Raw genomic sequence first — 26,574 nt, forward strand, 5'->3', positions numbered from 1 at the left:
TCCGCAGTATTTGAGAATGTGCGCGGAGAAATAATTGCAATAAATGAGAAAAATATCTGATTTTATGGAAGGTTTTGAGTGCAGCCTGCTATTTCCATATTGTCTACAAAACAATGCGCGAAATTTTCTTCTGCTGCTTGTGAAAAGTGTTCTGCTACCTAAAATGTGGCTCGATAAAACCGGAAATATTTGAATTTATTGTGCTTTTGAGACAGCCGTGGAACAGAGGCAAAAGGTGGGAACGAGGATCGCCTGACTAGGCCCCTGCGCCTTCATAACTCGGCAACACAATCACAAAAGCAGCCGTATAGCGTAAAGCTAGTATTGACATCTGGTACTCGACATAAAATTAACACAATATAAGAACATAATTTCACTTGAGAGGGAATGGTAGCAAATTAAATGACATCGAAGCATGTAAGTTGCTATGGAACCTTTTGCTGAATAACCCGATTTGTACCGAAATTTCGGCTAACAAAATATCGCCCGATTTTTATCCTCCGATTTTCTAAAAAAAAACGAAAACGAAGGGCCCCAAGGACATGCAGCGCAAATGAAAGCATTATTAACAAACCGCAAGGAGTTAATTACGTTAAAGACAAGTGTTTGTGACTATAGTATGTGTAAGGAGGATTAACGCTTTGAACATCCCCATTTTTCTGAAATATCGCCTTGGCGATCACACACCGAGTCCTTGCTTAGCCAGGCAACTGGCAAGGTGCAAAGAATGTTGCAAAATGCGGTTTATCCACTAGAACTTTCTGGTCAACGGGAGACGAAGAGAAAGCCTCGTGCATCCTTTGTTGGCAGCGAACGCTAGATGGAGTGCTTCGGCCCCCGCAATATCCTTCAAGCAGCGGCCATGTTACCTTAAGTTTTTCCTGAAATTTAGAAGTGCAGTTGAGCGGTAGCCTAACACCCAAAAAGGCCTGCATGTTTTGTGCATGTGCCGTCCAGACATCATTCTCTTTGCAAAAGGTTAATTGCAGCATAATGCCCTTCGATGTCGGGAAGCCAGTTATGACGCAGGAAGAAAAAAAATAATCTCATGATTGATGACGACAAGTCAGTTCGATTTCTGTTCTTCCCCTGATCATTTCATACGCACGGCATGCCAAATGTTTCCAAGCCACAGGTTACAAAGGCCCTTAGGGGTGAAAGCGAGACTCCTACTAACCCCTCAATAATAATAATAATAATTGGTTTTGGGGGAAAGGAAATGGCGCAGTATCTGTCTCATATATCGTTGGACACCTGAACCGCACCTTAAGGGAAGGGATAAAGGAGGGAGTGAAAGAAGAAAGGAAGAATAGGTGCCGTAGTGGAGGGCTCCGGAATAGTTTCGACCACCTGGGGATCTTTAAACGTGCACTGACATCGCACAGCACACGGGCGCCTTGCGATGTCAGTGCACGTTAAAGATCCCCAGGTGGTCGAAATTATTCCTGCGTCATAACTAGCTTCCCGACATCGAAGGGAATGTATCGCCTATGCTGCAATTAACCTTTTGCAAAGAGAATGATGTCTGGACGGCACATGCACAAAACATGCAGGCCTTTTTGGGTGTTAGGCTACCGCTCAACTGCACTTCTAAATTTCTGGAAAAACTTAAGGTAACATGGCCGCTGCTTGAAGGATATGGCGGGGGCCGAAGCACTCCATCTGGCGTTCGCTGCCAACAAAGGATGCACGAGGCTTTCTCTTAAAGATTCAGAAGTTCACGATGTCTTAAATACCCCAATACATGGCCTAATTTGAAGCAGACCCCGTGACCTGCAGAGTTTCCAACCAATCCCGCACTTCATCATATCTCCGTGAAGTTCACGACAGCCAGTTCATTGAAGTGCTTCCGTAAACAGTAACCAATTATATGCCACTGATGAAGTGATTCTAGGGGTAGATCGGAGCAAGTTTTTACACATGATCAACCTCACGACTCTTTACCTCTGGCAGTCTTCTGGTCGCAGAAGAGGTCGCGTATGGCCTCGTACCCTCTCTCCTGGCGACTGAAATTAGTTCTCACTTCCTCGGGGCACCGTGCTAGCCTTTGGTGGCACGACGACTTGTTCTTGATTTCTCTGGAAAAGAGACAGGCAGCAATGCTCTCACTCAGCCGGATTTGCTACGATAAGAACAGGTGTGCAGTCCGCGCCTAAAATATATGGGCATGCGCGGATAATTATGATCAGGGAGTGAGTGAGTGAAAAGTTTTATTGATACAGTCAAGAGATTAGCGGATTCGAAAGCTCCGTCGTCTTCGTTCTTGGCGCTGGCGATCGGAGTCTTCTCTTCAGCATGGGTGGGCCCCTATTCCAGGGCTCCACTGAGCCGTGCTGCATCGCCCGCGTGCCTCACTAAGGCCCGTTGGGCCGTGAGCTCGCTGCTGGTGAGACGGCTCTCCCATTGCTCCGCACTCGGGTGTTCGTGTTTGTGGAATGCTTTGTTGCGTTCGCACTCCCAAGTAATGTGATAAAGTGTGGGTGTGGCTCCGCACCACGGGCAGGTGGCCCTGTATTGTGATGGGAACATTTTGTTGAGTATGTGTAGGTTGGAGAAGGTGTTTGTCTGTAGTCTACGCCAGATGGTGGCCTCCTCCTTTGTCAGAGCTTTGTGTGGTGGTGGATATTTGATTCTGATCCCCCTGTGTAAGTTTAAAAGTTCTGCGTATCCCCCTCGCAGGCTTGCAGATGGAACTCCGGGGCGTTAGACTGTCCTGCTCGGATTGCTTCGCCTCGAGCTAGGCTGTCTGCCCTTTCGTTTCCCTCTACCCCCGCGTGGCCTGGGATCCAAATCAGATTGTGTCTGGGTTTGTTTAACTCGGTAGGGGCTACCCCGCTGAGTATCCTGAGGGCCGTTTTGCTAATTCTGCCCTTCGTGTAGTTTTTGCACGTTTCTTTAGAATCTGTTAGAATATTTAGGGGGCGGCCGGTCCTATAGCCTTCTGCTGCCGCCAGCGCGACGGCAATTTCCTCGGCCTCCGCTGCGCCAGCGACTTTCGCCGTGGCGCTCGTCACTAGGTGTCCTTCGTTGTCTACTACCACCATTGCGGCTGCATGTTCTGCTCCGCATGGATAGACGGCAGCGTCTGTGTAACAGTGTTGTCTTTTGGGGCTAGCGTTCGTTCGACGTATTCTGCCCTAGCCTTGCGTCGGTTTGCGTGGAGATTAGGGTCCATGTTCTTTGGCATAGGCCCTATGTTAAAGGATTTTCTGAGGTGGTCCGGAACCTCCGCGCATCTATCGACTAGTCCGCGCGTGTCCCGACCCAGCCTTTTCAGGAGCGCCCGTCCTGCGGGGTTTCCTCCGAGTCTAATGGTCTGTGCACCCAGCAGCGCTTCCGCGAGTTCGCTGAAGGTGTTGCTGACGCCCAACTGCAGGAGTTTCTCGTTAGACGTGTTTCTGGGTAGGTGGAGGGCTGTCTTGTAAGCCTTTCTGAGGATGGTGTCGACTTGCTCTCTTTCCGTCTTGGTGGTTGCGTGGTACGGCAGGGAGTACGTGACTCGGCTGACGATGAGGCTGTTGACGAGTTTGAGGGTGTCTTCCTCTCTCATTCCGTGTCTTTTCTGGGAGACTCGGTTGATCATGCGGCCCACCTGTTCCGCTGCCTTGCTTAGCAGGCTGATGGTGTGGCTGCACTTGCGGCTGCTTTGCAGCCACATTCCCAAAATTCTAATCATGTTCTTCTCGGGGATGTGTTGTCCCTCGAGGGTGACTTCTAGTGTTGCCTGGGTGGGATGTTTGCCAATTCTGAGGAGTTCCGATTTTTCCGTCGAGCATCGTAGGCCCCGTTCTTTGGTGTAGTTTTCCACGCAGGTGGCAGCCTCTTCCAGCCTCTCTTGCTTTTCACCGAGTGATCCCTGAGTGGTCCAGATTGTGACGTCGTTGGCGTACTTTGCGTGCTGGATACCTTGGATCTTCTTTAGTCTGTTTGCTAAGCACCTTGGATCTTCTTTAGTCTGTTTGCTAAGCCGATCATTGCCACGTTGAAGAGGACGGGCGAGATGACGGATCCTTGGGGTGTGCCTTTGCAGGGGGTGTGAAAGACGTCGCTTCTCAGCTCGCCCAGGCCACTGTTGCTGTTCTGTTGCTTGATCAGGGAAATCGAGGCTAAAAGACTGTCGCTGCTACATTGAAGGACTCGTAAATTGTCTTCGATATCTTTAATGCTACACACTTCATCGGGCGCAAACTTTCTCAAGCCGCCTTCAACAAAGCCACTCATAATAGGTAAACTAGGCATGGCTTTCCAAGATTTCAACATCCATTTCCGCTCTTCCCTGTTGGTTCATATTCTGCAAAATCGAAATAACAACTACTACAATTAACCACGTGTGCAACCGATTAGCAACCCGATGGCAGCGGAAGCAGTTACAGTCCTAACTTGTACATAGTGACACACATACCCAAACAAACACGCACAAACACAACGCACGCGCACGCACGCACACACGCACAAGCACTGGAAGGGACGCGGACACAAGCTCCGGCTTCCAACCCGCCCGCGGTGGCAGCGTTTCGTTGGATGCAAGGGCAAAAGGCGCCCGTGTGCTGTGCGATGTCCAGTGCACGTTAAAAATCCATAGGTGGTCAAAACTATTCCGGAGCCCTCCACTACGGCAGCTCTTTCTTCCTTTCTTCTTTAACTCCATCCTTTATCGCTTCCCTTACGGCGCGGTTCGGGTTTCCACCGACATGTGAGGCAGATACTGCGCCATTTCCTTTACTCAAAACCAATTTTCAATTTTTGCGTAAGCTCCACTTTAAGGGTATGATGCGATAGCGTAATTAATGTCCATATATGCAGAAGGAGATTCTCTACTCTACATTCATAGACCCATGGGTGCCCTCATACCCCTCCTGGGGCACTGCCCTGCCATGGTAGGTGCTTCCAGCGGTGGGCCTTGTCCGACCCAGGTTCCTCTTCCCGAGCGACCAGTCATTAACTGCCACCTGCCAGGGTTGGCAGTTCGCTCACTATCCGGTGGCTAAGTTGTGATGTCGCCGCAAGGTCACGTGACATAGGTGGCCCACCTGCCTCCTAGGTTGCTCGCTGGGCACCACCTGCCGGAGTCATTCTCGTGATTTTTCGCTCGCAACGCCGACACCGGATTTTCTGGACAAAGAGGCCTTTAGCGCTATCGTCGTTAATGTGTGGTCCGAGGACTGCTTACTCGAAATTACGGTACATCCTCTATGAATCATGTGCTTATCCGCTGTTTCCTGTGCTATGCGCATTGGTGGAACCTTTGCGGTACGAGCGCACTCGAAACATGTGAAGTGTTCCTCAGCGGTCTCTAGTTTCTCACAATGATGGGTTTAACGTCCCACAGCGACTCAGGCTATGAGGGACGCCGTAGTGAAGGGCTCCGAAAATTTAAACCACCAGGTGGTCGAAATTATTCCGGAGCCCTCCACTACGGCACGTCTTTCTTCCTTTCTTATTTCACTCCCTCCTTTATCCCTTCCCCTACGGCGCAGTTCAGGTGTCCAACGATATATGAGACAGATACTGCGTCATTTCTTTTCCCCCAAAACCAATTAATATTATTATGGGGTTTTCTAACGTGCACTGACATCGCAAAGTACACGGGCAACTACAATTTCGCCTGCATGTAAATGCGACCTCCGTGGCCGGTTCTCACAATGACAGTGGGTAAAAGGAAGGTATCTGAGAAAGAGTGAGGGTACAGACAACGCTCTTTTGATCACATGGCCGGCCGCCATCTTGAAATCTCGGACGAACAAGACACGTTCGAATGCGAGTAGTAAGAGCTAACAATCACAAGCAACAACTTTGTTTAGGCACGTTTCGTGCTTAAATAAAATGACGTTAGCCACTCGCTGTCTTTTCCATCGACAAGAAGAGTTCGATACGCTCGAATACCTGCACTGTTTCTCGATCTCTTGGTCACTCTTGACTGGGTTCTCTTCCGCTCTCGGCGCCAAGAGGTAGTGGTGGTAGCTGTCATAGCAGAGGCGCACGCTGCGTTCCTCGCACTCGTGGGAATGCTCTGCTGTAATCATGAAAAAAGATAACACTTATGAAAGGCGTGCGCTCACCTGCAAAGCCTACATGTTAGAGAAAGAGCCCCCAGAATCTTAATAATAATAATTGTTTTTTTGGGGGGGAAAGGAAATGGCGCAGTATCTGTCCCATATATCGTTGGACACCTGAACCGCGCCGTAAGGTAAGGGATAAAGGAGGGAGTGAAAGAAGAAAGGAAGAATGAGGTGCCGTAGTGGAGGGCTCCGGAATAATTTCGACCACCTGGGAATATTTAACGTGCACTGACATCGCACAGCACACGGGCGCCTTAGCGTTTTTCCTCCATAAAAACGCAGCCGCCGCGGTCGGGTTCGAACCCGGGAACTCCGGAACAGTAGTCGAGCGCCCTAACCAGTGAGCCACCGCGGCGGGTAAATCTTCAAAACGGAAACTGGGGGCAATAATAATAATAGTAATAATTGGTTTTGTGGGAAAGGAAATGGCGCAGTATCTGTTTCATATATCTTTGGACACCTGAACCGCGCCGTAAGGGAAGGGATAAAGGAGGGATTGAAAGGAAGGAAGAAAGAGGTGCCGTAGTGGAGGGCTCCGGAACAATTTCGACCACCTGGGGATCTTTAACGTGCACTGACATCGTACAGCACACGGGCGCCTTTGCGTTTCGCCTCCATCGAAACGCAGCCGCCGGGGTCGGGTTCGAACCCGCGTACTCCGGATCAGCAGCCGAGCGCTCTAACCACTGAGACTCCACGACGGGTCACCAGCGGTGATTTTCGCAGAAAAGTGTCACACTATAGCTGTCAAACTGATGACGTCATCAAAATAAAACAATAAAAAGCAAAAACATTAACAATGAATGAAAGAAAATAAAATAACAAAAATAAATAAGTAGTATAAATTAAAGAATATTTAAAGTAAAGTAAAAAATAATAAAAATAACAACAGAAAAAATACAACGCATACTGCCGTCGTGAAAAAAACCCGCGTTCTAAAAAGTTCCATGCTTTCGCATTGCTGCTCGTAAGCACACTTAAGTGCGCTCAGTTATTTCTTTGTAAAATGCAATCGTTTGACTTCTCGTGACTGTTAGCGTTTGTTGGGTTGTTAAAAATGCATACATTGCGGATAAATTTGGAGTTGAGAATAAAGATTTTTTTCCACTACTCGATGCAGTTTCGTCATGTTGACGTTGACGTGGACGCTTGTGGACTACGCGTGATAGCTGGTTGAGAGCACAGAAGTGTTGACCTCCCAGATACACTTATGACTGAGTTTACATCATCTCTGTTAGCTCGCCAAAAAGGTGAGTGCCGCAGATAACTGTCTCTCGTTTTTTTCTTCTTTTTTGCCGTAAAGCAGGGTTTTAAAACAGTACAAGTAACCTCTTTCTATTTAGTAAAGGGCAAACAGTCGACACAGGCTAAGTTCAATTTACCCTCAGTGTCCCTTTAATAATGCAAGAGAACCACATGAGAAATAAGGGGAGAACCATGCATTGCAGAGTAAACCTAACCGAGACATAGTGACACATATTTGTGAGGATCGAAGCCACCACCAGCGGACATGAAGAACAAGTTTCAACGATAACATCATCAGCCTGACTACTTACACTGGAGGGCAAAATCCTCTCCCACGTCTGCTTTGCCAGCTGCGTCCGCCGTATGCCCGCAAACTTCCTTATCTCAACCGCCCCGCTAACCTTCTGCCGCTCCCTGCTACGCTTCCCTTCTCTTGGAATCCACTCCGTTGCCCTTGAAGGCCAGCGGTTGTCTTGCCTTCGCATCACATGCCCTGCCCAAGCCCGTTTCTTCCTCCTGATTTCGACTGGGATGCCATAAACACGCGTTTGTTCCCTCACTGACTCTGCCCGCTTCCGGTCCCTTAACGTTACACCTAGCATTTTCCTCTCCATGGCTCGCTTTGCTGTCCTTAACTTAAGCTGAACCCTTTTCATTAGCCTCCACGTTTCTGCCCCGTAGGTGAGTACCGGTAAGATACAGCTGTTGTACACTTTTCTCTTGAGGGATTGGTAACCTGCTATTCATAATCTGAGAGAACATGCCATATGCGCTGCACCCCGTTCTTATTATTCTACTTACTTCCCTCTCATTATCCGGATTAGGTGTCACTATAACCTGCCCTAAGTAGACGCATTCCTTTACCACTTACAGCACCTCGCTGCTAATTGTGAACTGCTGTTCCCTTGCGAGGCTGTGGATTATTAAAGCAACAACACGTGGCGCGTTCTGCGAATAGTACTTTATCGCAACGCACCTTTTCTGTCTTCCAGTATTTGATAAAAGCGCGCACAACCTCCGGGAAGGGCAAGACTGCGACAAATCAAGCACGCTGACAGTGTCTTCAGAATCAGAAGAGTCACCACAGTACTGTATTCGGCTGCCCAGATTTGGACGGGCCGTGACAGCGGTCAGAGTTCCGCTTTCAAACTCTACTATTTTCCGCGGCCGCTTGGCGGATGTTACGAGATGGTGGTGGCGCCTATGAATTGGGCAGCCGTCAGATGGTGGAACCCTGCCACCTTTAGTGCTCTACTATATGCTAAAGTTTTAGGCAACACTGAGTAGTCTTTGGACGGCCGCAAGTGGCGCGACAGTCTGCTAACCACGGAGAATGATATTAAAAAAGTAAGAAACTGTTCGGGGATCAACTGCGTAAAAGCAGGGCAGTGACCTAAAGATAGCACTTCAGGATTGAAAGTTGTTGTGAAAAACTTAATGGAATTTGCGTTCAAACAGGATGAATTTGAAGACAACCGAGGCTGATGAAAAAGTCACAGGAAAAGTAAACATTCAATAATACGAAAGCGCGATGCTATTTTCAAAGAAATGCATACAAAAAGATGGGATTTCGTAATTAACGAATGAATGAATGAAAAACTTTATTGGTTCTTTTAGGAAGTAGTAGCGGTAGAGGACGACGTCTTCGTCTTGAAGCTTGGGTCCTCCTTGGCCGTGGGTGGGCCCCTATTCCAGGGCTCCACTGAGTCGGGCCACCTCGCTAGCGTGTGCTATGAGGGCCCTTTGGACCCCTAGCTCGCAGCTGGTGAGCCGGCTCTCCCATTGCTCCGCACTTGGTGTTTTGTGTTTGTAGAATGCTTGATTTCTTCCGCACTCCCATGTGACATGATATAGTGTTGGTTTTGCTCCGCACCACGGACAGTTGGCGCTATACTGTGTGGGGAACATCTTGTTTAATATGTATAAGTTTGGGAAGGAGCCTGTTCGCAGTCTTCGCCATCCTGTCTGTGGCTTCCTCCTTGGATAATGCTTTATGTGGTGGGGGGTATTGGAATTAACGAAACATTTTTTTCCGGAGAAAAAACGCTAAGGCACCCGTGTGCTGTGCGATGTCAGTGCACGTTAAAGATCTCCAGGTGGTCGAAATTATCCCGGAGCCCTCCACTACGGCACCTCTTTCTTCCTTTCTTCTTTCACTCCCTCCATTTCGACTTCCCTTGCGGAGCGGTTCAGGTGTCCAATGATATATGAGACAGATACTGCGCCATTTCCTTCCCCCCAAAAACCAATTAAAAAAAATTGTCACTGAAAGGTGGCGCGGTAGCGCCGCTGTACGCTACTGACAAAACTTAAAGACTATCCCGACACCTTACGATAGCAAATGTAACTATTTTGGTAATGAAGATATTTTCTTATTTAGAAGCCTTACAACGTGCCTGTGTGCATTTCTCTGAAAGCTTAATCCTGCAGCTGTGCTTCTTTTCGAATTATTGAATTTTATTACTTTTTTCTGGAACCTTTGAATCACCCTGTACGTTTTACATGTGAAATATCAATTAAAGAAATGAGAACAGAAAAAAATAACGCGTCTGGGGACACCCGCCACCAGCTCGTTACAGAGCATACGCCATCCATTCATGCGCCGAGTTCTGGCCCCAGTCGGATCACCGTATGTTATAGCATGGGATCTGCGAGGAGCTTCGCGGCTGGTAACACAAAACAGAGTCTCTTTGTACGAGGTGAACCGCGTCGTCCTTGTAGAATATAGTCTTCGAAAATTCCACCGCTCGCTACCAGCTAATGGTTGCACGGTGCTTGACAGTTGCTCACGAAGTTATAAACTACATAAGTGTGGAAGCATCGCTGTTAGACGTGGGAAGCTCAACCGCACATTTCCATTACAGGCTTATGAAGGCTGTTTCGTAGGCGGTACCGAGCCTGTGTTATTCCCTGATCACTCTCGTGTCATAAGATAGACGATAATTGAAACGTGCGTGATAATTATGTACAGCCCACCGGATTTTGTAGCGATAGCTACATTGCGGTAGCATTTCGAGCCTTCAGCGTGGCGGCGCCGTGGCCAAATTACCTCTTTGGTGCTTTTGCAGCGACACATGTATAAGGACCTTTCTGCCTGAGTTCTTCAACAACAGCGGTTATAAAATTCCGCTTTGAAACTCCCCTGTTTTCCGCGGCCACTTGGCGGATGTTACGAGACGGTGGCGGCGCCTATGAGTTGGGCAGCCGTCAGATGGTGGCACCCTGCCACCTTTAGTTCTCTACTACGCTAAGCCTTTTTAGGCAACATTGAGTAGTCTTTGGACGGCCGCAGGTGGCGCGACAGTCTGCTAACCACGGCGAATGACATTAGAAAGAATGTAAGAAACTGTTCGGGGATCAACTGTTTGGGAGCCCCGCAGTGCCAGCTCATACGTCGATCTCCGGACGCCGAGCGCCAGCCACGAACAAAAAAACTTGGGAGCATTCTTAACGACATTCTCAAGGAAGAAAATGGGACAGCATTTGAAAGTTATCTAACCCCCAAAAGTTTCAAAGGACCCTCAAATCTTTAGGAATAAAACCCACACCAGCAAATGGATTTCAGCCTATTAGTGGAGTGGCGGCGCCGCCACGCTGTCACGTCGTTGGTCACGCGGTGCGGAGCAACTGCCGGCGGCGCGGCGCCGTGCCCGATCACGTGGTTGGTCACGCGACCAAGTTCCACTCTGCCAGCTGTAGCTATCGTGTCACTCCAGGTTTAACCAACGCTAAACCACCACCATTTTTTTTAATTACATCGCGGGACCGTCGATTGCGCGGAATTTAAGCGCGTTATATCGGCGATAAGCGAGGAAATTGCCGAATGTTCGCTCAAGCGCACTACGTCCTCGCCAGTGCTACCGTCGTCAGCTATGGTCCTCCCTAAGACGGATACATAAGGCGCTGACATTGACATCGACAGAGGCGCCGTATTACTGAAAATACCGGAGGATGTATACGCATGAGATTGAATATTCAGAGCGTCCGTTCTTTTGCGTTCACCTGTAACACCCACAGTTGTAACGAACGTTGATAATTGGAGTATGTATCGGGAGGTTAACGTCCCGAAGCGACATACGGGCTATGCCGCCGCGGTGGCTCAGGGCTTATGGCGCTCGCCTGCTGTGGATTATTAAAGCAACAACACGTGGCGCGTTCTGCGAATAGTACTTTATCACAACGCACCTTTTCTGTCTTTCTTCCAGTATTTGATAAAAGCGCGCACAACCTCCGGGAAGGGATCAACCCCAGGTGATCGAAATTATCAGGAGCCCTCCACTACGGCGTCCCTAAAAGGCTGAGTCGCTTTTGGGACGTTAATCCCCCATAAACCAAGCAACGCAATAAGAAATGCCTTCGACACTTCATTGGTTGTTTGCCACGTGCAGCGGCATTTCGTGTGAGAAGTGAAGCGCTAAGTTATAATACTGGCAGATTTAGTTTAAGCTACGGTTTTATTTACGTCAGGATGAATTAGAACTCACTAGAAAGTAAGAAAGGCAACGTAATAACGGAACACCATTATTATTTTGTTGACCTCTTTTATCAGCCAGAAGCATTATCCTGTTTGAACCTCAGGCGCGTTCTGACGTCTTACCGCCATGCCAACCAAAAGGTCGCGTACTGGCTAAGTATGCGCGGTTTTGGCGACCATTTTTTGTTCTGGCAACACTATGGTTTAGCCCTGGAACACTTCCTGTTTGAATAATTTGGACAGGCCCGTTTATCGAGCAAGCAATAATCACAGGGAAAAACAGAAGCATGGAAAGGTGGCTCGTCGCCTGCACCTTTGCCTTATCAGACACTGTGGGCATTGCTTTGATTGCCTTATCAAAACCAGCGCTATACGCGTCGTCTGCATCAGCGCTTTTTCAATCGCTGAGCGACGAGGGTCGTCTGCGTCGGCTCAAACCTTTTTAAACGCCGCGCCATTGGCACCAGAAGAGCGTTTCGGCTAGTTTCATCATCAGCACCCATGTTTATTTACAAACGTCAAAATCGTGTATGAGAATTTCAGAAGTAATTAATCTCAAAATTGGACGTGTTTTATCGCTAGAAGTTTGTAGTGCGGACGTCTTGCGACAAAGGGAGAGCTTCGTGCACCTGTCATCTTGAAGAACTCGAGAGAGACTGAAGAGACAGCGGCGAGTCGGCTGAATACCGTAAGCGGCTCTAAAGCGAACCGTATACGTTCCCCCCGCTAATAACGGTGCTTTAGGCCGCACGCTATTCCAGAAAAGTAGCGTTCACCCCTCATGCTAATCCAAGGCTAAATATTGCGATAACACGCATTGCTATGCCCCGATACTTCTGGCCTGGAGGCCCCGTATTCGAGAACCAGAAGAACTCTTTAATTGCCACGAGCAGCTTGGAGGCAGACGTGGTTGATGTTCATGCAAAATTAGGGTCATATATACGACAAAGAGCGGCCTTTTTGGGCGCGCGAGGCGGGAAATGGCGCCGGTGGTGTACCCATTACGTTTGAGGTCGGCGGTATACGCGGTTTCTCTCTTTGTATCCGGTCATCTTTTGCAGTGCACATGGTATACAAATACCAAGCAGAAGGGTCAAAGCCACCGAGGCTGACAAGAGGCGATTCCGCCCCTTATACGACTGCGTTTTACCTTAGCTCGTAGATTCCTGCCCGAGTATGCTTACTTTCAGATATGCTCCATGGCTCATGCCCTCCAGATAAGGCGAGCAGGGCGCTTCGTCATGCTGTGGTGATGGTCATGGTCATAATACTTCCGTGGCGTCCCCTCCCTCTGCTTTCGTCTTCCCTTATGCTTCCTTTAGGATCCCAATATCGAGACCTGACGCTGCGTGCGGGCTTCGCCCTTTGGCGCTGGAGCTCACACTTCCAGCGTGTAACACGGGGGAGTTTTGCACCCTCCACCTCAAGGCACTGGACCCTGAACTGCGCCTTCGTCTTCCACGTAACTTAGAACGTCGCGACGCAACACTGTTATGCCGTTTATGAATCGGTGTTGCATTTGCAAATTACTATGCTTTCCGGATGGGGATGGCCGACAGTCCTGCCTGTGAGAGCTGTGGTTGTGAGGAGACCATCGCTCATCTTCTCTGTGAGTGCCCTGCATTTGCGAGTGCAAGACATACACTGTGTTGTGCCCTGGACCGCCTCGATCCTCGCCCATTAACAGAGCAAAAGATCCTCGGTCCGTGGCCACAGCAGTCGACTGCCCTCAAGGCATACAAGGCACTCTTTGCCTTCTTGAGAGCGACTGGATTGGGTGACAAATTGTGACAGCATTGTGCGTGTGTGTGTGTGTTATGCCTTTTTCCCCTTCTCTCTTCCTCCTTTTAGTCCCCTAATCCCTCTTCCCCAGTGCAGGGTAGCCAACCGGAACCCCTTTTTGGTTAACATCCCTGCCTTTCCCTCATCCTCTTTATCTATCTATCTATGCTTCCTTTGTATTTATCAAATATGCCTCAAGCTCCCTCTTACGCTGCCTTTTCCCAATAATTATGAGCCTTGCCTCTCTGCTATTTCCCCTTGTAAAAATGGCGCATGGACAGTGTATAGACTTCTTATAGACTATATTGCCTTCCTATAAATAATTCATTTTCTTTATTAATAGCCTATATACTGTCTATAGACAAAGGCCCACTAAAAGTGTATGGCCATAAATCTATAGATTGTCTATAGACTGTCTATAGCATTTGTATGGCCTATAGACTGCCCTCTAGGATTTGTGTATAGAGAGTCTGTAGACTTTATAGACAGAAGTCTATCAACAGTCTACAGACTGTCTAAAAATTTTTTAAGGGTCGTTTCCTTTGTGCAGCAGCTGTATGTGCAGCCTGTGTCAGAAGTTTAGCGCCCAGGGAATTTGCACCGAAGCCGTATAGTGGAGCCCCTGTGGAATTCGTGGAAGCCCTACCCATATTGGAAGGGGCAGCACTGAAAATCTTCCTACCTTCAGGTGATTTTGATCACTAAAGTTGCACTGAAGGCTCAGAGGCAAGCCCCCTGGGCTCTAAACTTTTGCCAAAGGGTGCATATTAAGCTACAACGTCTCCAGAACCAACTCCCAAAGGAAAGATCGAAGGATTGGTAAATTCATGGTCATGCATCGTGAGACCTTAGGTCGGCGAGACAGAAAGCTTCCGGAAAAGGGCTTGGCAACACAAAAAATAATATCCGAAAAAGCTAACTTTACCGTACTATTGCATGGAACTCTGGGAAGGGTAAGTGGAAGACATGAAGCGCAAGCAGGGTCTGCGCTGCGCACTTTATTAACGGTAATCACAGCGCTGTTGCCGCGCCTGCTATAGTGTTTAACAGAGGTTATTTTTAGGCAAGAGGTAAATAAGTCCTGTTTGTTATAGCGTTGACCCGAACGAATCCGACAGCGGTCATGGCTCTCACGGGCTCTGATGTCAGTACTTCTTTAGGCATCGCTAACGCGCAATTGCATGCTCGAAACGCTCATCATGAAAAAGCACCAGGCATTCGCCTCTGCACAGGATCACGATTAGGAAGGGCACTTTTGCCAACCAAGCCAGATTATAATGCGAAAGCATTATATGGCTCAGCGACAAAGGAACCAGGCGTCGGCGTTGACCAGCGGCAGTGGTCCCAGAAATACCTGGTGACGTCACCGAGGTATCAAAGAGAAATAAAATTTCTTCCGAACGTGCAGGGAATCGAACTCAAGACTTTCAGACTGCGAGGCAAGCCTTCAACCCATTGGGAACATATAAACCGCAGTGCTTCTCGGCGAACAAAGGTAAACCTGGTTTATGCGTAGCCTTACGACTGTATGCCAATGAATAGGAATGTCATTATAAAGGAGGAGAAAAAATTAAACATAACTAAATAAATAGATAGATGAAAAGGAAACAAGAAGAAAAAACAACGCTCTCGCATTCAAAGCACGTCAGTAGTGTTAAGCGCCCTCCGTAATTTTTTGAACGCACCCACGAGGCCCCCTGACTTCCCATTGCCTGCAAAAAGTTAGAGCTCGGAGCGCTCGCCCTTTGTGCTGAGGCGTTTGTGGAATATTGAGGCGAAAGCCTTTAATGGCTCATCGTTGTCCGTCCGTCCGTCCGCGAAATCTGTCACACTATGACGTCATCAATGGCATAATTGCTGTAACCCATATAGTCTTGGTGATTACTAAGCAATTAGTGACTGTTAATTACTGAATTAGTCAATACCTTGTAATTAGTAAAAACGAAAAAGAAAACAAAATTGAAGAAAAATTAGAAGTTAGAAATAAACTAAAAATAAAAATTAAATAAGTTTAAAAGGTAAAAATAAAAGTAAATAAACAAAAGTTGGAACAAAAACTAAAACGAAACTAAAAAGTAAACAAAGAAATTAAACAAAACATAAAAAGTAAAAACGGCAGGGAAAAAATGCGACGGCTACAGGCGCCGTGGGAAAAAAAACCCGCGTTCTAGAAAGTTCCATGCTTTCGCATTCCTGCACGTAAGCAGACTTTGAGTGCCCCCAGAATTTTTCGTTTGTTTGAGGCGAGACGTCTCCCCGCTGCTTCTACCCCGCTTTCGCGCCTAAACTCCGGCGGTACCGTCTTCAAAGGAAACAGGCAGAACAACAGATTCCCCCACAGCGCGATGAGAAGCGAATGTCGCTGCTTTCTTGTTTCAAAACGGCCGTGTTTTGAGCCGCGTAGTTGCACGCAAACTGAGCTGGCTGCCATAGCAGTGGAGGAGGCGAGCCTTCGGGCAATGCCGACGATATATCGCGCAGCCGATCAAGATCAGCCGAGCGCCTCGCTCTCCTGGCGAACAGGAACGACATCGGAAAGTTGGGTACTTGCCAACTCTGCAGAGAGCCTGTTCTCTTTTTTTTTTCCTTCTGCGAACGCTATATCCACGAGAATGGCATATATTCTCTACTGGTGTGACGAAAGTTACGCATTCAGAGAAGGCGCGTTCCCTTCGAACATGCTCCTTGCTGTAAGGACTTCTGTAAGGGACGCGGGATGTTCCAGAAACGTCATTGAAATAATGATCCTTTTGTAACATAAATCACACCTAGACCATTCTCATCACGTTGCGTTGCGCTACGTTACGTGCAATGTAGCCAGACGTAACGAAACTCATTCGTTACGTTATGGACAAGAGCGGTCCACATGTACAGCGTTTTCCAAAAGTAGCCAGGCTGCATGGTTTGCTTCTCATTCGAATAGTAGAGGAGTTACGGCTTCCTTAAAGATAAAAAAAATCTCGAAAGGTGAGGACAAGGGTTCTCCTTACCATACAGAGATTTATAGCTTGAGGGCTGGCATAGTAGCTTCAATATACGACTGAGAAGCAAACCGTCTAGCCTAGTTACTTTTGGCAAAGTCTGTACCTTCTTCGTTAGCGCTTAGCTGTTTCAGAAAAAGTTAATTATTCTGAATTTGTTTTTTTTGCCAACTTGAACAAGCGATCACAGCTCGAAACAGCCTTTGTCAAAAGTACGAAGCCCAAGCGGTTCGTTTAATTCTAAGCCGTGCAAATGGGACTCTTCTAGCATGCCGGAGAAGTCCTAAGTTTCGAAGAGTTGGAGCATGAGGTTGCTCTCAATTTCAAGACATTTGAGCCGGTGGCGGTGCATGGCTCATTAGCAAGCCCGTCGGCCTACATACTTTTTACAACGGCTGATCGTTCTTGCAGTTCATTATGCTAGTTACTTTTACCACCATCGCGGATTCGTATATAGTTGGGCTACCGGGCTGAACTTAGCGACGGACCAACCTTGGTCGCTCGCGACCAGCACTGCGCAGCTAAACAGTGCCAGCGCTTTGAAGGCTGTCATGGAGAGCCCTGTGACGACACGCCGGTCCATGTGTGATGGCAGCTGGTTCAGCCCTCAAGTCGCCAGGTTTCTGCGAACATCAAGAGAAGAGAAAAATTAAGTGAAGCTAGAACAGAGGACAGAAAGGTTGGGGACGTTAAATGCACATGGTGGACAACGCCACACTATTTTTGGCCTCGGCAAAAATCGATCGTGTGGCCCTTTGTGGATCCATTGATGGTAGTACGGCAGCAGAAGACGCATTTATTGCTGACTGCATTGCAATATATCATTAGAAGCCTCATGAGGCTAAAATGCAATGTCAGCCATAAAATTCGCCTATAGGCATGAGGGAAGTGACGTCCCCAGACCGGATAATTTCCATTGGCTGAAAGGATGTGACGTCACCAGACAGGATAATTCCCATTGGCTGAAGAAAAGTGACGTCACCGGGCCGGATAATTCCCATTGGCTGGAGGGGAGTGGCGTCAGCAGACTGGTAGTGATATCACTCCCGGTAAAGGCATCAACTGCCTCTAATTCTATCGCAATGCAAACACATAATGTAAATAGGTGCCCCTATGAATTTATCCTCCATCACTCAAAACAAACACGTGACGTTGATGATGAAAAGGATTCCGTGATCGCTGGCGCGAAGTGGGTGGCGGTGTGATCTAGCCAGAACGACGGGCGACCGAAAGCTCATTGACGTCAGTGCACTAAGTTTCTGAAGGCGGTGTCGGACAACGAGGTCTGGATTTTATTTCTTGGTCTTTTCTAGCTTATGAACGCTCACTTTTCAGAGTAAGCAGACTCTTCGACTCTTCATTATAGCGCGGGAATCGGTGAATTCAGGCGAAGTTTGTTTAGTAATTTGGTCGTTTAAACTTTCCATTCAATCATTATTAACCATTACAAATTATATTTACACTCTTGCAAGATGATCGACAGTTCATGAGCCCACGCTCTGGCCACGCTTCTCCACAGCCCGTGGTAACACATCCCGTCCACGCCACTCATGAGGCAAGAAATGCGTTCGCATTAATATATGTCACACGGCAACTTGCCCTCATTATCTCTTTGATGCCACCCTCTCATTTTCCCCCTTTTCACATCTCTTTGTGACGCCCTCGACACAGGCGTTTAACACCCGCGAAGAAGTTTCAGCTTGGTTTCACGTTGTTATCGCGTCGGAAATGCGGGCTGTTTGGCGCTACGCAAGCTCAACGTGACGAAAGCATCGCGAACAAATGGAGGCGGGGTCCAGGACACTCGAGGAGGCTTCCTTGTATCCGCCTTTGCATTCTTCCAAATTTCATCGTGGAAAACCTTAGGGCCAATGCGGTTGCATAAAAGAAATGCTGAGGGCACTTAAGTCTGCTTGCGTGCAGGAATGCGAAAGCACGGAAGTTTCTATAACGCGGATTTTTTTTTTTCCACGGCGCCTGTAGGCATTGCGTTTTTGTTCTTTAAGTTTCAGTTTCATTTAAAACTATGTTTATTTTTTATTTTTGTTTAATAATTAATTTTTATAATTAAGTATGTTTATATAATTATTTTTATTTTACTGATTACTAATTAACGACTAATTACTGATCACTGATTAGTAATTGCTAAGAGTATATGGGTTATAGCAATTATGGCATTGATGACGTCATAGTGTGGCAGATTTCGCGGACGGACGGACAGACAACGATGAGCCATTAAAGGCTTTCGCCTTAAAAGTTCTTCGCTTCATGAACAGGGTGTCGCATACACTCGTACATTAGATGCGCCCCTGATTGCCAAGGCGGACAGAGTACCCTAAAAGAGGGTTCGAAGAGGAGAATAGGGTGTGGCCCACTCCACCTCATGTGTCCCACTCTACATAGGCCACATGCATATTATAGACACAACACTTGCCAAGAAGGCGGCAGTAATCCTGAAGCAAAATTTTGAAAGGATAGGAATGTTTGGACACGTGTTCACGGACTCTCCTGGGTAGCATAGGCGCTCATGCTTACCGAGAACCCGCTTACCGAGAACCCGCTTGCCGGGCGTTAACCGAGGATGGTGGGAAAAGGAACGAGAGTCTAGCCACGAGAATAATTACACTATTAATCTCCTGTTAATCAAAAACAAAAAATTAAAAATATACAGAGACATTCTCCTATGCTCCTTGGTTTCGGTATAGCTGTTGACTTCCTTCATACGTATATGTCATGACGAGCCACTCATTTCCCGCCCCTTTTCTGCACATTCCGAAAACTATTACAGCATTCCACACTAGGCAGAAAAACATGCTCCCAGGCTGACAAAAAACTTATCAACGAGGAAGAGATAGCCTTACGGAAACTCCGGACTAATACGTACCCACACCTTAGCTTTGGAAATAGGGTACATCCGAAGTTATGATGATATAAATGCCCATTTTGTGAGGACTGTCCAAATAAATATCATGTGGTGCGGGGACGCCAATAGAATCAAGAACTAGATGTTATCAAAATCCCCGCAACTGAGCAGTGGGAGCGGATGCTGAGCAGCTGACACCTAGAAAATATAAAAGCACTGGTCCAACCGGGGAGACAGGTAGCGTCTCCAATTAGATCTTGAACTAAGGACTCCACTGACGTTTTGCTCACCAATAAAGTCTTACTCATTCATTCATTCATTCATTCATTCATTCCACGTATGCTTCGGCAAGATCTTCCTTGCGCTACACGTGAACACGAGAGTTTTCTATCGCACCATAATACGACCTCGATAGAGGAGCCTTTTAATCCGGATAAATCCGGCCTTTTTAATCCGGATTGTAGAATTAAAATAAAAAAAATAGCCTTCGCTGTGGGCTTACCTTTTGCAGGGCTTCAGTTGCCGGTAGGCGTGCTCTCCGGCGCACTTGAGCTCTTTCAGTAGCTTACAAGAGATGCAGCGCTGGATGGTTAGGAAATGCAAAGCGCCGAGCAGAAGAGCCTCCGTGCGGCACAGAACAAAGCGGCGGCAGTGTCTCGCTCACGTGAAAGTCCAAGGGCGCAGACGTTGCTTTCAGCCGAACACTACAGCGCACCACGAAGTACGGCGCCGGTCGTAAAACCACGCGACCGTTATCGATCACACCCGCTAGCCGGCCGAGCAACTGCGGGCCGAAGCCTGCCTGGCGGTGCATACGTCTCCTCGCCCAACGTCTCCTCTCCTCCTCTCTACTTTTCTCCTCCTCTTTCTCTCCTCCTTTACATCGTTTCACTCGCCCCTTCGGCAGACAGCACCTCTCCTCCTCTACATGGTTTCTGGGGGGCAGCGGCGCTTCCTTTCCTTCCGTCCTCCTCTCCACCACCCGCCCCCTCGGGACCCGCCATGCCCCATCGTATCTCCAGCGCTGCATATTAGCTCGACGTAGGATGCCTCGATGTGCCAGCGCCGCTTTCAGGGTGAAGACACCGCTACCTGCGGGGACATGTTGGGTTCAATCAAGGCGGAAAGCTCGTCCTGTCTACTTCTTTGTCTGTGTCTCTGTTATATGCGCTAGTCTTTTAATTCAACATGTTGGGTCTCACCCTCCCGTTCAGTTGCATTGAGTGCAATGCGGCGGCGCTCCGTTTTGAAGAAAAGACTGCAGCTTCCGCGAGGAATTCAGAAAATTTGGTGTTCTACCTTGACAGAGTGGTACCAGAGATAGTTTAAACAGTGAATCAGAGGTAGTTACTCTAAAGTAGACTATCTTTCGCAGCTAACCTGCCGATAAAGTCGGCGCCTTATGAACAGTCGGTGCACTCATGCGTGTTGGTTCTCTTCTGTAGCGTTTATTCTGCGTACTGGTCCTTCATAACAGCTTTCTAACAACTTGCGCAGCATATTACTGTTACTGTTACTGGATTACTGATACTGAATGCTGTTGCTGGATTACTGTTACTGTATACTGTTACTGGATAACAGTCGCTTTTGACCGTTACTGGAGAAAAAAGCCGCCTTGCGTTCGCGTCACGCAGCCACGGCTTCTTTGCTTACTGACGCACAGAAAATAGGTTTGGCGCCAGGATATTCGTAGTTAGCTGGCGCAAAGAAGGAGAGAGGAGAGCCTTCCTGCCTTCATGGCATTAAGATAAAACAAATAATAAACTGAACAAAAAGCTGCGACGAGAGCTTCACATAGGCGCTTACCCACAAGAACGCATAAATAATACGGCTGCCTTATTGCGAAACGCCTTTGTGATCAGGTTGTGAAGCAAAAGCCGCTCTGCAACTTTTGATGGGGCCTGGCAGGTTTTAGCCCTCGCACAAGTGCAAGCGCTTGTGGTCCGATGGTCAAAACATGCGACTTTTGACAGCGGATGGGGCGCGTTTGGCGAGGATACATATGCAACGCCAGGCAGGCTGCGAACAGTCAGCCTTTGCGCAACTGTTGCTGCTCGGAGTGTGAGTAGTGAGTGCGCAATGCGTAGTACGTGACGAGCGGCAACCCCTCCCACCGCGTGGCTAGAGTGGCTAGACTCCTTAGCGTGGCCTTCAGAGTCGCCGCGAACGAACAGAGCATGGCGAAGTTTATTTTTAACCACGCTGCCTACTGGGGTGGCGTTGCGCAGTCCGGGGTCTATTCTCGATATTCACATTGGCCGGTCGACGCCATGTTGCCTCTCTGATTGGCTGTCAGAAGTGTCACTCAGCGACAAGGCAGGGCAAAGTGAGTGTCAATCATCGTCTGTTGCATACACACTTTTCGCGCTGACGTCAAATTGACGTAGAATTGTAAAAACATTTTCAGCGGCGCTATTCTTGGTGCCCGGCTAGTAAATATAAGTGATTGTAAAAGGAAAAACAAGGTACAGGTGGTACGTGTAAGAACACATGCGCTCGACTTGCCAATTTAGAGAAAATAAATGCACACCGATCATGGCCGCTTCCTGAAATCTGATTGGCTGGAACAATTCACGTGTAACACGTGATACGCACACATTTTGAAGTGATGTCAAATTGACGTTTCATCATTTTTACGATGTGCCGCCATTGCTAAAAATGGCTGCAATTCGCCGCTGTAATTTCGCCCGGCGAAAGGTACCCGAATTATGCAAATGAGTGAATGCAACGCTGATTTATACGACTTTAGGTAGCCGCAGTTTTGCATGTATTTATTTGAAGCCAAAACTAAGCTCATAAACGTCTTGTTTTGTTTGCACAATGCAAAGAAACGGCGTCATAAGGGCACATGTGAAATAAGCAAGGGTTTAGAGCGTTATTAGCCAGAGCTTGAATGTGCAGCCGCATAGGGGCGCTAACTGCTCTCCTGTTTCAAATACTTTGCTCGCAGTGAGGAATCATTGGTCCAGGGTATCGCGATCGTGATCATTAGTCCACGCCTTTTACACGCCACCACGGCTTTTACACGTCCACGCCACCACGGCCTCCCACTACTCGAGAGAAGGATCACGCAGAATATCCGCAGCTGGCGGCGCTATGCTACAGCTCCATAATACGTGGTCATAGGTTGCCAGTTCCTGGCACCATTTGCATTCTGGCTGAACGTCCGGGTAGATTTTGTTTAACACGTACAGGTTATAGAAAGATCTAGTCTGCAATCTTCGCCAGACGCTTTCCTGCGCTTTAACCAAGTGCTTGTCCGGGGCCGGGTAAATTCTCCGCTTAAGTTTGTAATGGTTAGTAATGTCGTGAAAGGACACCAGCCCATCTCTCGTGGACTTCCCCGGAATGCCCGGCTCACCTGCTCGGCTGGCGAAACCTCAAGCATTCATGTGAGCCGCCTCGTTCGCAGAATTCCCAGAGTGTGCCGGTACCCAGACAATTTTCACCTCCGCAGAATCTCGCCCCGTGGCCCGATGTAGCAATCGTGCCGCTGTGACAGATATTCTGCCCCTCGCCAAATTTCAGATGCCTGTTTTAAAGTCGCTGAAAATCAGATCAGCTTTAGTATTAGCTATAGCTAGCGCTATCGCCGCCTCCTCTGCAGTTTTTGAGGAGCGGCTTTTGACTGATCCAGAGGTGACCAAGCGTCCCCGCCCATCCACCACCGCAACTGCAGATGCGCCCCTGTCCTTATACTCGGCGACATCTACGTAGACTGCCCCGTTGCACTTTCCGTACTTAGCATTCAAAGCTCTGGCTCTTGCCTTCCTACGGTCCACGTGATGTATCAGAGGCATATTTTTGGGCAAAGGTTTTATGTACAAGCCCTTGTGCATATCTCGCTTCACCTGAATTTTCATGTCCCCGGCTGGAGCAGCAACTCTAATGCCAATCCTCTACAATATGTCCCTTCCAACTCTCGCTTTTGTAAAGTCTACTGAGTTGCGTCACCAAGTGTGCCTCCCACAGTTGTTCCAGGGTGTTATGCACCCCTAATCCCAACAGCCTTTCGGTAGACGCATTGTTAGGCAACCCAAGGGCCGCCTTATACGCCTGCCTTATCATAGCCTCCACCTGGCCCTTCTCTGTCGCGTCCACCTCCATATAAGGCGTCGTATACACACTATTCTACTGAGCACAAACGCCAGTACCAGCTTACACAAGTCCTTTTCGTTGACCCCTCTCTTACGATTGGCGATTCTCCTGATTAGCCTCACGGTAGCATTGACTGTATTTTTAAGCCTTTCTAAAGCCTCCCTATTCTTCCTGTCAGTCTGCTGATGCAGACCCAGGATCCTGATCGTTCGGACCTCAGCGACCGGTGCAACCCCCGCTTTCACCTCTAGCAGTGGTGGCGGCACATAGTGCCTCGCATGTATCCCTCTTTGTTTATTCCTGAGCACAAAAAGCTCGGACTTGGGCTGAGGGCACAAGAGTCCTGCCTCTCCTGCTAGCTCCTCCCCAGTATCCACTGCCTGTTGTAGAGTTTCGTCCAATTGTGCGTCGCTTCCCCTTGTTACCCATAGGGTAATGTCATCCGCATAAAATGTATGTTTAAGTCCCGATATCCCTGCCAGCCTCGGCGGTATCTTGATCAAGGGGTGATTAAACAAGAACGGCGATAAAACCGACCTTTGTGATGTCCCCCTGCCCCTCAACGGGCAGGGATCCAATTTAACTTCTCCGACTACAATCTCCGCAGTCCTACCCTCCGGAAATGATCTGATGTATCGGAATGTTCTACCCCCCGGTCCTATGTCCGATAGGTTCCTTAATATTGCCTCGTCCTATGTCCCATAGGTTCCAGAATATTGCCTCATGGGTAACATTGTCAAAGGCCTTAGTGAGGTCGAGCCCCAAGATAGCCTTGGTGCCCGTGCCTTACCCAGGATCAACCACGTCCTTTTTGAGTTGTATCATGACGTCCTGCGTTGATAAATTAGCCCTGAAGCCAACTATCGTTTCAGGTATCAACTCCTTGTCCTCCACACAACCTTGAAGCCTGTTGCGGACCACATGCTCTGCGGAGTTCGCTGACCTTTCCGCGAACTCGTTGGTCTTGTGTTCTCAAGGAAAGCCGCTCCAGTGGGGTCGGAAGTCCCCAACAAAGGGGCCCGTCCCGTCCCTGCCTCCCCTTCGTGCGGTGGACGTCCTCGTTTAGGCCGCGCCGTCACGGGGATGACCCGCCGGGAAAAACGCTAATGTACAGCTGTCGACATGTGGTTGTTAAGGGGCTGACGAGGTTTCGAGGGCGCACGAGATACGGCTGAGTATTAGCCGGGTGACCGGAAACCCACTATTCCTGTAACGACTGTCTACTTCCCTTAACGACTGTCTTCTCTTTGTTGCTGTCAACAACCTGAGTCATCGCCTCGTCGGCACATGTTTCTAGCGTCTGTGGTGCCGTGGGTGGCGTGGGGAACGGAAGTCGCATTTGTGTTGTTTGTGTGGTTATTTGATTGCGACCTCTCCTTTCCCAAATGTTTAATCAGTACTTTTTCCCCAATCTCTGATCAGTGGGCGGACCTTATTTTCCTTTCCCTAACCACTGATTGGCGAGATGGGTCGTTTGTTATCTTATTGGTTGCTGTCCCCGCTAAGGGCGGAGACAGAGGGTTTAAAACCAAGCGCTCTGGGTTGAGCGGGGGCTGAATTCGTCTGATCCACGATTTAGTCATGTAAATAGTTTTCTCCTTGCTTTGTTTCTTCTCGTTTTTTTACCCATGTTGTAAATAAATAGTTAACCTTCTCCTTTCCTTGAGTAATGTGAATGCTTGCGAGTAGAACCACCGGGTCATCAAGAAACCCCGATTTCATCATCAAGTAGTTTCCTCTCATCGCCACCTGAAGGGGGAAACTCAACTTGCTCCATCAATTTGGCCAAACAGGGCGTCAGCGAGATGGGACGAAGATTCTCAATACAGACCTTCTTCCCGTTTAGGAATAAATGTAATCCTAGCATGCTTCCACTCTGCCGGGATCTCCCCGGCCGCCCAATACGACGCTTGGAGATGCAGCGGATCAAGTGTGCCACCTGCGCAGATTACTTCTGGAGCTGCTGTACAGTGTAGGAGGTACAGGCCCAGCACCCGCAGTCTGTCTACTCTAGTGGTGGGAGTGCCTTCGAGGTGGCGGTCGATATCGGGGTCGACTACTTGGGTCCTCGAACACGTGCGGATAACGAGCAGTTCCGAATTCTCAGGTGCGCACATAAGCCCGCTCTCAGTCGCATAGTTTTGCATCACCTAGATGGCTTCTTGAAGGCTATCTTGGGTGTGACCGTCAGAGCCGGTCGTCATCCATATCGTTCTAGTAGCCGTAGTAGCACGGCCTGCCATGCATGATCTCACTGTGTCACTCTGACTGCCAAGGGACATTTTCTCCTATGTCTCTCTCAAAGTTTGCAACTGCGTACGAGCCTCACCTCATTGGCTTCCAGCAGCCTCACTGGGTGCCTGGTTCCGACTCTGCATTAAAGCAAGCATTGCTTGCAGAGCCCGCACCAGCTCCTCTGTTGCATTAGCCTGGCGCGCTACATGGCCTTCAATCTATATTGCAAAGACAACATAACTATTCATAAACAATGAATATTTTAAGAGGGGCAACGGTGAAGGAATTGCTGATTACTTACCCTTGCCATATGGGCCCTGATGTGCGCCAGGTCCCCGTCTATTTGTTGAAGCTTGTGCTCCTGACTAGTCACCAGGCACCCCTGCTGGTGTCGTTGGCTATGATCCAAGGCACGCCTTCTCTGTGCACAGGCTTGGCGCAGAGGCCTATATATGAGGAAGGCTATGAAGCCGCCTGTGCACAGGTGGCAGTGCTTGGGGGGTGGTGGCTGGGGATGTTGAGGTGCTGGCGTCGGCTTCTGCATGTGTGTTGTTGCAGTGTGTTCTGAGCACCTTTATAAAATACCGAAGTAATGACTCATTACCATTCACCTAAGTGCAGCCTTGTGGTTTAAAAGGAAAGCTACACAGTTCATTACGAAATCATCGTGCTCTGGGTATTGAACCTGGGACTACCCCCTGTCCAGTGTATTTGGTGTGCCAAGCAAACCAGAATGGCTAACAGGTGGTAGGCAGAGAGCGAATCGGTCAGCAACTCAAAGTGGGAATGGTGCATGTTCAAGTAGTTTAGGAGACGCTTTGGACTGAATGCCTATGT

General features: G+C 48.5%; 1 protein-coding gene and 1 pseudogene across 2 annotated transcripts in view; both read right to left on the bottom strand.

Moving 5' to 3' along the window:
* Positions 1 to 20,212, bottom strand: part of LOC144107915 (uncharacterized) — a 32,405-nt gene extending 12,193 nt beyond the window's left edge. The window contains exons 1-4 of one of the 2 annotated variants that reach the window (XM_077641149.1): positions 19,907 to 20,212; positions 17,034 to 17,164; positions 5,884 to 6,010; positions 1,945 to 2,078 (exon numbers count right to left, since the gene is read on the bottom strand). In XM_077641149.1, the coding sequence (XP_077497275.1) occupies positions 1,945 to 2,078; positions 5,884 to 6,010; positions 17,034 to 17,124 (352 nt within the window). In that variant the 5' untranslated portion in view covers positions 17,125 to 17,164; positions 19,907 to 20,212. Of the gene's footprint in view, positions 1 to 1,944; positions 2,079 to 5,883; positions 6,014 to 17,033; positions 17,165 to 19,906 lie in introns of both variants that reach the window. The other variant, XM_077641148.1, reaches the window with a different exon arrangement.
* Positions 20,213 to 22,406: 2,194 nt separating this feature from the next.
* LOC144108271 (uncharacterized) lies at positions 22,407 to 24,327 on the bottom strand (annotated as a pseudogene).
* Between the last annotated feature and the right edge of the window lie 2,247 nt (positions 24,328 to 26,574).

This window comes from Amblyomma americanum, chromosome 10, assembly GCF_052857255.1.
Source record: "Amblyomma americanum isolate KBUSLIRL-KWMA chromosome 10, ASM5285725v1, whole genome shotgun sequence".
NCBI classification, from domain to species: Eukaryota; Metazoa; Arthropoda; class Arachnida; order Ixodida; family Ixodidae; genus Amblyomma; species Amblyomma americanum.